This window comes from Nyctereutes procyonoides, unplaced genomic scaffold (assembly GCF_905146905.1).
Source record: "Nyctereutes procyonoides isolate TBG_1078 unplaced genomic scaffold, NYPRO_anot_genome, whole genome shotgun sequence".
Taxonomy (NCBI): Eukaryota; Metazoa; Chordata; class Mammalia; order Carnivora; family Canidae; genus Nyctereutes; species Nyctereutes procyonoides.
In genome coordinates this window covers 39,916,454-39,929,585 of record NW_026575044.1, presented here as the reverse complement: position 1 = coordinate 39,929,585, position 13,132 = coordinate 39,916,454, and the positions used below count along the sequence as shown (strand labels likewise).

At 34.3% G+C, this 13,132-nt stretch overlaps 1 protein-coding gene across 4 annotated transcripts in view; it reads right to left on the bottom strand.

Annotated features, from left to right (window-relative positions):
- ROCK1 (Rho associated coiled-coil containing protein kinase 1) overlaps positions 1–13,132 on the bottom strand; it is a 145,878-nt gene that overhangs the window by 60,247 nt on the left and 72,499 nt on the right. For all 4 annotated transcript variants that reach the window (XM_055323997.1, XM_055323998.1, XM_055323999.1 and 1 more), the window contains one exon: positions 4,368–4,527. In XM_055323997.1, the coding sequence (XP_055179972.1) occupies positions 4,368–4,527 (160 nt within the window). The remainder of the gene's footprint in view (positions 1–4,367; positions 4,528–13,132) is intronic.

Here is a 13,132-nt window from a genome sequence, read left to right as displayed (position 1 = left end):
ACCAAACAAACCTCTAAAATGTTCCAGTTTTTAGAGCTTTTTTGGTTTTATTTATTTATTAAGTAAGTAAGTTCCACTCCAAGCATGGAGCCCAACACGGTGCTTGAACTCACAACCCTGACATCACAACCTGAGCTGAAAGCAAGAGTTGGACACTTAACCAATTGAACCATCCAGGTGCCCTAGTTTATGGAGCTTTTTGGATTAGGGATTGGGGATAAGGATTTGTTAACTTCTAAAGACATGGGCACAACTTCTCTCTCTGCCCCAATTATTCTTTAGCCAAGACTGATACTGCCTTTCTGGACAAAAAAAAAAAAAAGGAGCTTTAGCCTTAAGTTCGGTTAATATAACCTAAAGTTCTGGTGGTGTCCTGCTAATATTTTGAGATTCCAAGGCTTACAAGGCTCTTTAAATTCAGTACAGTCAGAATTACATATAAGACAGTAGTGACTTATAGAAATCTTTTTATGGACATCTTATGAGATTATCAAACACATCTAAACAGATCATATGAAAAAAATTTTTCCAAATTCTCAAATGTTATATAAAGGTAAGGGGACTAGCTAGAGGTAGAGGTAGTAGCCTCTGCTACTGATCTTGCTACTTCCCCTAACATGCTACAACCACCACCATTAATACCTCTATCATCACCACCACTATAGTCACCACCTTGGTTCATCAGGAGAACATCTTCAAAAAGATGTCAAATAGCTACTAAATAGTTCATAGCTATTATAGGCAGCTGATAATGCACTACATATTCATTAATAGTTTTTTTAAAAGAAGACAAGTTCCTTTAATTACCATTAAAAATATATAACAGTGTTCTAAAAAAAAAAAAAAAAACCCAGGAAAATGTTAATTTGTATTTTCCATGGAAAGCTATTCAGATTCAGTAGAGAATCAAATAATCAGGAGACAGTAATACGCACTATGTAACAGGTTTGTAGAGAAAAGGTCCCGTGTAACAAATCACAAAATCTAGATTTAGTACAACTTCAATCCATTAACTACTGAGTGTCTCAGAAATTCAGTGTGAGATTCCACATTATGTAATGTAAATAAAATCATATAGCAATACCAGTGGAATCTGAATTAGATAAGAAATCAGACCATTTGGTCTCCAAGATTTCCTCTAAATTTTATATTTTTAAAGATTTTATTTATTTATTCATGAGAGACACACACACACACACACAGAGAGAGGCAGAGACATAGGCAGAGGGAGAAGCAGGCTCCATGCAGGGGGCCTGACATGGGACTCGATCCTGGGACTCCAGAATCATGCCCTGGGCCAAAGGCAGGCACCAAACTGCTGAGGCACCCACACGTCCCTCTTCTAAATTTTATCTTATTTTTATTTTTTTAAAGATTTATTTATTTATTCATGAGAGACACAGACTGAGAGAGAGAGAGAGGCAGAGACACAGGCAGAGGGAGAAGCAGCCTCCTCACAGGGAGCCTGATGCAGGACTCGATCCCGGATCCCCGGATCACAACTCGAGCTGAAGGCAAGTGCCCAACTGCTGAGCCACCCAGGTGTCCCCCCTCTTCTAAATTTTAATATGCTATATAACTGAGGTTAATATTTGACCTCTGCAAAGTTAATAATATAACTCTCTTGAATGCAGCACTGAAAATATAAGGACATCACTTGTACACATTGATTCATTCTTCCACTTTTTATCTTCTTTTTTCTTTCAAAGTTACTGTATATATTATATTGCTGCTTTCATATAGAATCTGGTCATTTAAGTAACTTTTTGAGAGGTTTTAAATTATTACAAATAAATAAAAATAATAAGGTTTAACCTTTAAACCATTATAAATCATTCTTCATTTAGCTATATTTCAGCAATAAAGATCTCTAAAAGTATGTTTGGATTTCAGGAGTAAGAATTTCAGAAGTTTTCTATTTCATGACAGTAACTCAAAATTATACTTAGACTAATTACCATAAGGCTAATCAGTATTTTGCTGATTCTTTAAGATAACCACACCTTCAACCACTCATGTAATAAGCAATTATAAAACAACACTATGTTATTCAATAAGGTGGTGGTACTTTAGAACAGAATACAGGAATCCCTTGGTGGCTCAGTGGTTTAGAGCCTGCCTTTGGCCCAGGGTGTGATCCTGGACTCCCGGGACTGAGTCCTGCATTGGGCTACCTGCGTGGAGCCTGCTTCTCCCTCTGCCTGTGTCTCTGCCTGCCTCTGTGTGTGTGTGTGTGTGTGTGTGTGTGTGTGTGTGTCTCCCATGAATAAATAGAATCTTTCAAAAAAAAAAAATTACCAAAAGATTTTTTTTTTAAAAAAAGAACAGAATAAAAAAAAAAAAAAAGAACAGAATACAATTTTTACTTTTGAGAAACCTGGAAATTCGTTTGGGATATGCATCATATGGATGCAAGGAAAACCCAGAGAACATAATCAAGTACATGACAATGTACTACAAATAGTATATATAATGTTTACTTAATTCAAGATTACTTTTATATAGATAAACCTAAATAAAGTCATTAACTTCTATGAACAACAGAAAATCCAAAAACACTGGAGGTTGTTTATATCAACTTTTCAAGTGTTTCAGAAACCAAACCAAAGAATAATTGATAATAGAAAAAAAGAAAAAAAAGAAAGAAAGTTTTTTTTTTTAAGCAAAAACCACTAGGAAACTTGTCTATATATATATACTTCAATATAAAATAGCCACAATATTATATTCATGGGTGTTGGGGAGGGGAAGGATTAAAATACTGGACTTTTCTAAGAGTCAAAAGTCAAGTACTATCTGTAGTACAACAAAAAGTATCCAGTACTGACTTACAACTGGATTACTGGAGAGATTTCATAAGGCAGGATTAAATTGCATTCCTGTTTTCTAAACTTGACCTGAATAGGCTCTTATAAAAAAAGTTCACTTTTTGCTTAATTTAAAATATATCCATTCCCTCGCTAGGATATGAGCATCTTAAGAGAAGGTACTAACCATATCTTATTCATCTTTCTCCCTGCACCTTGGTGCTTAGCATATACCTGGCAAAAAAATAAGTTGGCAAACATGATCTTTATTTTTTAAAGATTTTATTTATTTATTAATGAGAGACACAGAGAGAGAGGCAGAGACACAGGCAGAGGGAGAAGCAGGCTCCATGCAGGGAGCCTGACGTGGGGCTTGATCCATGGTCTCCAGGATCATGTCCTGGGCTGAAGGCGGCGCTAAACCTCTGAGCCACCCAGACTGTCTGGCAAACATGTTTGTTGAATGAATGAATGAATGAATGAATGCTCAGCATACTGAAATGTTAAATGTTTATATCTCAAGCCCATTTGAAGACTAAAGTTAACATCAGCTCATACAAATGACAGCTAACACTAACTGAATATTAATGTTCAGTGTTCTACTGTTTTGATTTAATTAACCCTTATAATAGTCCTATGAGACAAGTATCATCACCATCATCATCCCTATTGTTGAGGAAATGGAGGCATAAAAGTTTAAAGTTATTTGTCCAAGATCACAAGGTCTTACATGCTATAAGACACGTAAATTCATTAGCGATTTTCTGGGGAGGAATCAATTTTTGCATTACTAAAAACTATAGGCCTTTGTAACATCAATATAATGATGATCATACTAGAAAACTATTTGTTGTTCCAAAACATATTACAGGGGATCCCTGGGTGGCTCATGGTTTGGCGCCTGCCTTCGGCCCGGGGAGTGATCCTAGGGTCCCAGAATCGAGTCCTGCATTGGGCTCCCTGCATGGAGCCTGCTTCTCCCTCTGCCTGTCTCTCTCTCTCTGTGTGTTTATCATGAATAAATAAATAAATAATCTTTTTTAAAAATTTATTTATTCATGAGAGACACAGAGAGAGAGAGAGAGAGAGGCAGAGACATAGGCAGAGGGAGAAGCAGGCTCCATGCAGGGAGCCTGACATGGGCCTCAATCCTGGGTCTCCAGGATCATGCCCTGAGTTGAAGGCAGCAGTAAACCGCTGAGCCATCCAGGCTGCCCTAAATAAATAATCTTAAAAAAAAAAAAAAACATATTACAAAATCAGATAATGAGCTTAACCAAGATATTGTATTAATAGAATTTATTAGTTGCTATAACCTGAACATATATAACACATTACTCAGCAAATAATTTCTGAAACATGGCATCTTGACAATGGATGAGTTTAAAAGAAATGAAATATGGAATACTACAAATATCATGCATCACTGAAAAATGGCATATTAAAATCTCTTCATATACCATTAAATGTTCTTAAAGTGATTTTGAGATATCCCTAAGAAAATAATAGACCTCAACAAAATGAGTACCTACCCCTAAAATCAATGTTTAGCATACTTACCTACGATTGCTATAATATGTAAATCCTACAAAGGGTAACTGATTGCCAACAAAAGCTTTAGGTATGGGAAACGTTTCTTCATCTCCTTTATCTTCTTCCAAGTCATCAAAATTACTTGTATCAATGTCACTACTTAAATCAGGTACAACTGGTGCTACAGCTAAAAATGGAAACAAAATTAATAGTTCACTTCAAATTTAATATGAAAATAAAGGGAAACAAAGATTCCATACCAATGACTAAATTTCTTACATATAAGTAAGTTGCAAACCACAAATTTCATATGGGTTGCATCCTATTTTAGTTGGTTTTATCAGGATTATTAACCAATTGATATTGATAATTATAATTCTATGAAACAATTACCTTCAAAATCACCTCTAATTATCACCTATACATCAAGTTTAATTTGGATATTAAAAGTATTAAGGTTTGTTTTGGAATATGTCATAAAATATGCACAAGCGGTTAGGACTACAGAAAAGACTTTTCAGAAACCATAGCATACTAAATTGTATTCAAAGTTGATTGGTTTCAAATACAGTATTTTGTTAATCTGCTATACAGCAAACTAGAAATCAAGGTTACTTTTTTGTAGCCCTGGAGAGAACAACATTTTGGTACTGAAATTTTCCATCATTTTCTTTTCTTAATGACCAAGAGAACTGCCTGACTAGACAGTTTTAGCTTCCTAATAATACTAACTGCCTAATTTGTAAAATGAGTGGGTATGGCAGAAGGGGAGGTTTGTCTCTCCTTGTGAAGTAAATAAATCAATTGTGATCTTGGCATAAATTTTACTTTAAAACAGTGCTTCTCAATTTTAAAACAATTTTTCCCCCCTGGGGGGACATCTGACAATGACTGAATACATTTTCAGCTGTCATATCTGGGGGATGTGTGCTAGTGGCACCTAGTGGGTAAAGACCAGGGAGACAACTAATATTCCAAGAAAGTTCAGGACAAGCCACACAAAAAAGATTTATCTGGTTTAGTGTTCAGGCTAAAAAACCATTCTTTAAAATTATCTTATAAGATCGATTTTAAAAGAAAGCAAAGCAAGTCTGATGAATTTTTTGCTGTTTAAGATTAATCTAGTTTTTTAAATAGATTACATTCCATTTCAGAGTAGTTTTAAAATGATATAAACTCTGTCTAAATTCTGAGATACAAGTAGGGGAAATCCTAGGAGAATTATAAAAGTAATACTTCTATATTTACAGTAAGACATATAGGTTTTAAGGGATACCATATAATCACATCAGAACTAATAAGTAAGGATAAAAATAGCTTTACAGAATTACGACTGATATACAGACTAGTCCATTTATAAAAATTTACCTTTCCATAAGTAACTGGTAATATAGGAATCATGTCCCATAAAAAAGAATCCAGCTGATGTCATAAAAAATGGCAGACAGCTCTAAGAAGCCACTCTTTCACTGAAGTAACCATTATGCTGGCAAAAACTATCAAAATAACCTTTTCAGAACTCTGAGATCTAAGAAAAACCTTAAAATAAGCAGGGGAATATATTTTTTGAAGATTTTATTTATTTATTCATGAGAGACACAGAAAGAGAGAGGCAGACACATAGGCAGAGGGAGAAGCAGGCCCCATGTAGGGAGCTCAATGTGGGACTCAGTCCTGGTACTCCAGGATCATGCCCTGAGCCGAGGGCAGACGTGCTTAACCACTGAGCCACCCAGGCATCCCAAACGGGAATATTTAATGAAAAAAGAAGCTAGTAAATTTTGGCATTTTGGGAATTGTCACTGGCTGACCAATGACATAATAATGGAAAACAGACATCAGTGATCACACATGACAAGGAATACAGACTTTGTAAAAATAATTTGAAAAAGTCACTAAACAAATGGATGTGTAGATTCATATGTTTCATCAGATTGGTTAGTTTGGAGCTATTATTTCTTTAAATATTCTTTCTGCCTCTTACTCTACTTTCCTGGGACTTTCATAATGTGTATGTTGGATGCTTTATGATGTCCCAAGAGTTCACTTTTTCATGTTGTTTTCTTTCTTTTCCTCCACTTGATAATACTGGTGGTCTTATTTAAGTTCACTCATTTCTCTGCCTGCTCAGGTCTGCTATTGAACCCTTCTAGTACATTTGTAGTTTCAGCTATTGTACTTTTCAGTGCCAGAATTTCTATTTTGTTCATTGTTCTCTTTATTGATACATTGTATTTTTTAAGATGTACTCTGGCTTCCTTTAGTTCTTTGTCCATAGTTTCCTTTAGCTCTTTCAGCACATTTATGTCTCTTTATTTAAAGTCGGTTTAATAAATCTAATATCTGGATTTCCTCAGTGGTGTTTTCTGACATTTCCTTTGTTTTCGGTGAATAGTCCATACTTTTTCTGTTTCTTTATATGCTTTGTAATTTTTTTTGGAAATGTAATTCTGGAAATCAGATTTCCCCCTTCCCAGGTTTACTAGTATTGCTTGTTGTGGGCTTCAGTCACCCAAGAAGCACAATGAACTCCAAGTAAGAAAAATTCAGGTCCACACTATGACACATTATAATGAACTTTGAAAAGACAAAGAATCTTGAAAGCAATAGAAAAGTGACTTGTCATATACATGGAATTCTTGATAAGATTAAGAATCCATTTCTTTCTTTCTTTTTTTTCTTTTTTAGGTAGGATATGCACCCAGTGTGGAGTCCAACACAGGAACTTGAACTCATGACCCTGAGATCAAGACCTGTACTGAGATCAAGTCAGATGCTTAACTGACGAGCAACCCAGGCTCCCTTTCAGTGCATTTCTAAGGAGAAACTTTGAAGGCCAGAAGGCAATGGAACAACATATTTAAAGTGCTGAAACAATGGTTCACCAAGAATTCTATATCTAGCAAAATTATTTTTCAAAAATGAAGGACAAATTAAGAGATTCCCAGGTAAAGGGAAGACTAGAGACTGTTGCTAATAAACCTGTCCTACAAGAACTGTTAGTTTTAAGGTTGAAATGATAGAACACCAGACACTAACTCAAAGCTTGTGAAGAAATAAAGGTAACTACACACGTAAATATATGAGCCAGCATTATGTATTTTTGTTTTATAAATCCACTTTTTCCCCTATATGACTTAAAAGAAATATGCATAAAATTATAATTTGTTAATGAGCACAGAATATATAAGGATGTAATCTGTAATGATAACAAAGGAAGAAAATGGATCAGTATAGAAGCAGTTTTTGTATGCTTTTGACAGTAAATTGTATTAATTCAACCTAGATTGTTATCAGTTTAGGATGTTAAATGTAGTCCCCAGGATAGTCACTGTAAGAAAATGACTAAATAATATATAGAAAGAAACTGGAGAGGGAATCAAAACAATATGCTATAAAACAATCCACTCAACACAAAAGAAGGTAATAATGCAGGAATTGTGGAACAGAAAGACAACATATAGAAAACAGAACAATGGCAGAAGTGTTTATTATATTTAGTGTTCATTTTAGATCTAAATGAATTAAATTCACTTATTAAAAAAGTAAAAAAAGGAAGAATGGATTAATAAAACTAATTACATGGAGTATACAGAGATTCACTTTAGATCTACAGACAAATAGGCTAAAAGAATGAGAGATATTCCTTGGAAAAAAGAGCTAGGATCTATACTAATATCAGACAAAACAGACTTTAAGTAAAATTTTGTGTTTTTTTTTTTAAGCAAAATGGTTAAAAGAGACAACACAAGAGATATGTTTGATACAACTGATAAAAAGAGTCAACTCATCAAGTTGAAACAATTATTAACATAAATGCATTTACAACACAGCCCCAATATATACGTAATAAAAATGACAAAATGACATAAGTGGACAAACAGTTCTAAAACAATGGTTGGAGTTTTCAATAACCCATTTTCAATAAATGAACAGAACATTCAAACAAAAGATGGAATAAGAAAATGCAGGATGTGAACAATATCCTAAACCAACTAGATATAACAGACATATAAAACTCACTCCACCAACAGCAGAATACACATTGTACATGAGACATTCTCCAGGACAAACTATATGTTAGGCCAAAAAACAATTTAATAAATTTAAAGATACTGAAATAAAACTACATATCTTCTCCAGCCATGGTGGAATGAAACAAGATTTCAACAATAGAAGGAAAATTGGAAGTTTCACAAATACCTGGAAAATAACATAGTCTTTGGTTTCAAATTTTTATTTAAATTCCAGTATTTTTTTTAAGTTCTTTAAAAAAAACATTGTATTTGTTTATTCATGAGAGAGAAAGAGACAGAGACACAGGGAGAGGGAGAAGCAGGCTCCATTCAGGGAGCCCGAAGTGGAACTCAATCCCAAAACCCGGGGATCACGACCTCAGCTGAAGGCAGATTCTCAAACACTGAGCCACCCAGGCATCCCTCAGGTGGAAGGTTCTATTTGTTAACCTTGGCACTGGACACATGGGAATATGATTTAAGAGACTGTTCAGGTTAAAATAATCTGCATAAACATATATATATATTTCTAAAATGTTACTGTTTTACGTTGTTATTTAACATATAATGTAGTATTAGTTGCAGAAGAATTTAATGATTCACCACTTACACATAACACCCAATGCTCATCACAATAAGTGCCCATCACCCATTTAACTTCTGACCTACCCACCCTCCTCCCCTCCAGCGACTGTCAATTTGTTCCCCATAGTTAACAGTCTGTTTCTTGGTTTATCTCTTTTTTCTTCTATTTGTTTTGTTTCTTAAATTCCACATGAGTGAAATCACACAGTATCTGTCTTTCTCTGACTGACTTATTTAGTTTAGCATTATACTCTCTAGCTCCATCCATGTCATTGCAAATGGCAAGATTTCATTCTTTGTTATGGCTAAGTAATATTTCACTGCATATATATACCACATCTTCCTTTATCCATTCACCAGTTGATGGACATTTCAGCAGTTTCCATAATTTGGCTAGCGTTGATAATGCTGCTACCAACATCAGGGTGTATGTATCCCTTCAATTCACTATTTTTGTATCCTTTGGTAAATACCTACTAGAGCAACTGCTGAATCAGGACAGTTCTATTTTTAACTTTTTGAGGAAACTCCATACTGTTTTCCAGAGTGGCTGTACCAGCTTGCATTCCCACCAACAATGTAAGAGGGTTTCCCTTTTTCCACACCCTTGCCAACATCTGCTGTTTCCTGTGTTGTTAATTTTAGCCATTCTGATAGGTGTCAGGTGGTGTCTCATTATAGTTTTGATTTGTATTTCCCTGATGATGAGTGATATTGAGCATCTTTTCATGTGTTTGTTAGCCATCCAGATGTCTTCTTTGGAAAAATGCCTATTCATGTCTTCTGTCCATTTCTTAACCGGATTATTTATTTTTAGGGTGTTGAGTTTGATAAGTTCCTTATGGATTTTGGATACTAACACTTTATCAGATATGTCATTCGTAAACATCTTCTCCCATTCTGAAGGTTGCCTTTTAGTTTTGTTGACTGTATCATTCACTGTGCAGAAGGTTTTATCTTGAAGTCCCAATAGTTCATTTTTGGTTTTGTTTCCCTTGCCTCTGGAGATGTATCTAGTAAAAAGTTGCTACAGCCAATGTCAAAAAGGTGAAAACAACATACTCTTAAAAAAAAACCAATGAATCAAAGAAGAGATCACAAGGGAGATTAGAGAAAAATACTTTGAGACAAATGAAAGCAACAACCAAAACTTACAGGATCCAGCAAAAGTAATACTCAGAAAAATTTTAGTTGTAAATAAATGCCTGCCTAAAAAAAGAGAGAGAGAAATCTCAAATCAATAACCCAGCAGACACCCTAAGGAACTAAAAAAAGAAGAGCAAACTAAGCCCAGAGCTATAGTAAGGAAAGAAACAGTAGAGATTAGAGTGCAGATAAACAAAATATAGAATTGAAAAGTAACAGTGAAATTAACAAAACCAATAGTTCTTTTAAAAGATCAACAAAATTGATAAATCTTTTACTAGACTAAGGGGAAAAAAGAGAAGATACAAATAAACCAGAAATGAAAGTGAGGATATAACTACTGACCTTTTACAAATAAAAATAATAAAAGAGGGATCCCTAGGTGGCGCAGCGGTTTAGCGCCTGCCTTTGGCCCAGGGCGTGATCCTGGAGACCCGGGATCGAATCCCACATCGGGCTCCCAGTGCATGGAGCCTGCTTCTCCCTCTGCCTGTGTCTCTGCCTCTCTCTCTCTCTCTCTCTCTCTCTGTGACTATCATAAATAAATAAATATAAAAAAATAATAATAAAAGAAAAAAGTACAGGGGCATCTGGGTAGCTCAGTCAGTTGATGGAGATGGATGGTAGTGATGGTTGCACAACAATGTGAAGATGCTTAATGCCACTGAGCTATACAGTTAAAAATGGTTAAAATGGTAAATTTTATGTTATATATACTTTGCCACAAAAGAAGATAATTTTTCTTAATGTTTTTAAAACATGAACCTACCACAATACTGAGAAAGTCTCAACTTCTATGTCCCTGAAACTTGTGAGACCCCAAATTCTTTATCTATGAAGCCTACACTGATAATCCCTCCCATGAGAATGTACAACTCTAAAAGGGAGGATACAAGACTTAATTAATGCAAAGAACCTGGAATACCATATATATGCTTACAATTAATTTTGTTTGTTTTTAAATGAATGGAAAACTTATCACATGAGCTGGCAGTTACTCCTATTATCATCTTGTGTCTTTTCCTACCAGCTATAGTAGATTAGGTAATCACAATATCTTATCTCAGATGAGATCATGAATGGCACAGTGTTTTGCAAATTACATTATTATATTTAACATAGTATTGTTAATAATATATTTGTTATATGTAATAAAAGTTACCATTTTATTTTCTCCAAAATTTAACTGTGAAGAATGTTGATTCCCTAACATTTCCACTTTGTATTAATATTGGTTGGTTTTACTTAAATGGCACATGGTATTCCAGAAGATCTAAAGCTTTTGAGTCAGGAAGATCTGAATCCTGACACTGTCATCTGCAAGTAGGGTGACCTGTAGCAGGTTAGTTAGGTCTTTTCATTTCTTCCGTCTCCTTTCTTTAATATCATTCCTGCCATTTCTTTCAATTCTATCTCAAATGAGGGAAAAAGTAATTTTACAATCTTAATTCTCTGTGTCTCTAAATTAAGAGTGAATAAGATCAGGAAGTGCATGGAAATTCTGCCACAAATCAAGCTATTTTGTACCCTGCCCCCACAGGAACAGATGGTAAATATTAATTGCCATTGTAACTTAGAGACATGTAAGTGGTAAAGCTACTAAAAGAACTGTTATTTGGAAAAGGTAAGCAATTCTGCTAAATAAAATTAGAGAAGTTAAAAAAATTAAGAATTGTAACTGTTACTTAATTTTTAAAAGCTTAGCAGGTCAGAGAGGTCAATTCACAATAAAAGTATTCTTGGTATTTTAGGGGTGGGAAGTGGAGAAAGGGTAGGAAGAGGGAACGGGAAGAAGAAAACAGTAAGTTCTACAGACTTCAATTTTTTCTTTTCTTCTTTTTTTAACAATAACCACAAGATAAGAGCTACTGGGATTAGGAAAAGATATCAAAATATTTATAACTATGTTAAATCTAAGTACAGTACAGCAAAGTCATAGATAATACAGATTTTTAAGAGATACAGAAATATCAGTAATACTAATAAAATTACCTAATTATAAAGATTCTCTAAATATAAAGTCTGTTTGATTTAAATCAACGAAGTAATTCACTTTACCTGTTTTTAAATTACTATAAAGTTATATTAAGGAGGTATAACAATATCATAAAATGCCACTGATTTAGACTCCCCAATTCCACTGGACTATAAGCTCCACAGGTAAAGAACTTTCATTGGTTTGATCACTGATATTTTCCTAGTGCCTGAGATAGAACAGTGCTCAGCATATAAGCAGGTGTTCAGTATTTGTTGACCAGGTTACCTGCTCTACTTATTGATATCAGGTTTTCAATACACCAAAGGAAATGCGTCCTCCCTACTTTTAGAGCAATTTACTCTATGGTTATTCTTTAGAGTTATTTATACATTGTTTCACTTTAAGAAAGAATTTAAACCAATACAGAAGATACTTTGCATTTTCTTCAGTCATCTTTTAAATTTTCTAAAGATTATAATCATATTTTTACGTTTTTAGCTTTCTTCAACTTCTAAGAGCACAGCTTGAAAAAAACCCCAGTTTTTCAATGCAACCATTCATCATCTCACTCTACTCATCTCTGTCTTTGCAAGTTTCTCATTGAGTGTGAAAACAACAATCATGTCACATTTATTTATAGGGAGGAGGAAGTTCTCCTTTTTCCAGTATATAACTTAATAAAGTCTCTCCAGGTCAAACTGCTCCTGTAGTTTTTCCAGATAGCAGGTCACTCAATGTCATTCTTTGTGATTGTATAATTTCTTAATTTCCCCAAGAATTTATTTCCCCTTTTCCCTTCTCAGTCAATTGTATAGCTTGTATACAGTATATGTGCCTACCTGAAGGCAGTTTAACTGTTCCTTTAAAAATATTTGATAACTAGGATACTTCCCTGATATTGGCAAAACTATGATTTGTTTCTTCAAAATTAACAAGATTCTTTTCCCCTGAATTTTCCCACAGTCTCAACTTAGTCCTTAAAACAAATACTAAAAAAAATTAAAAACAAAGAAAACAAATACTACATACTTAATTTATAACGATTTCTAAAACCACACAGCTGAGTT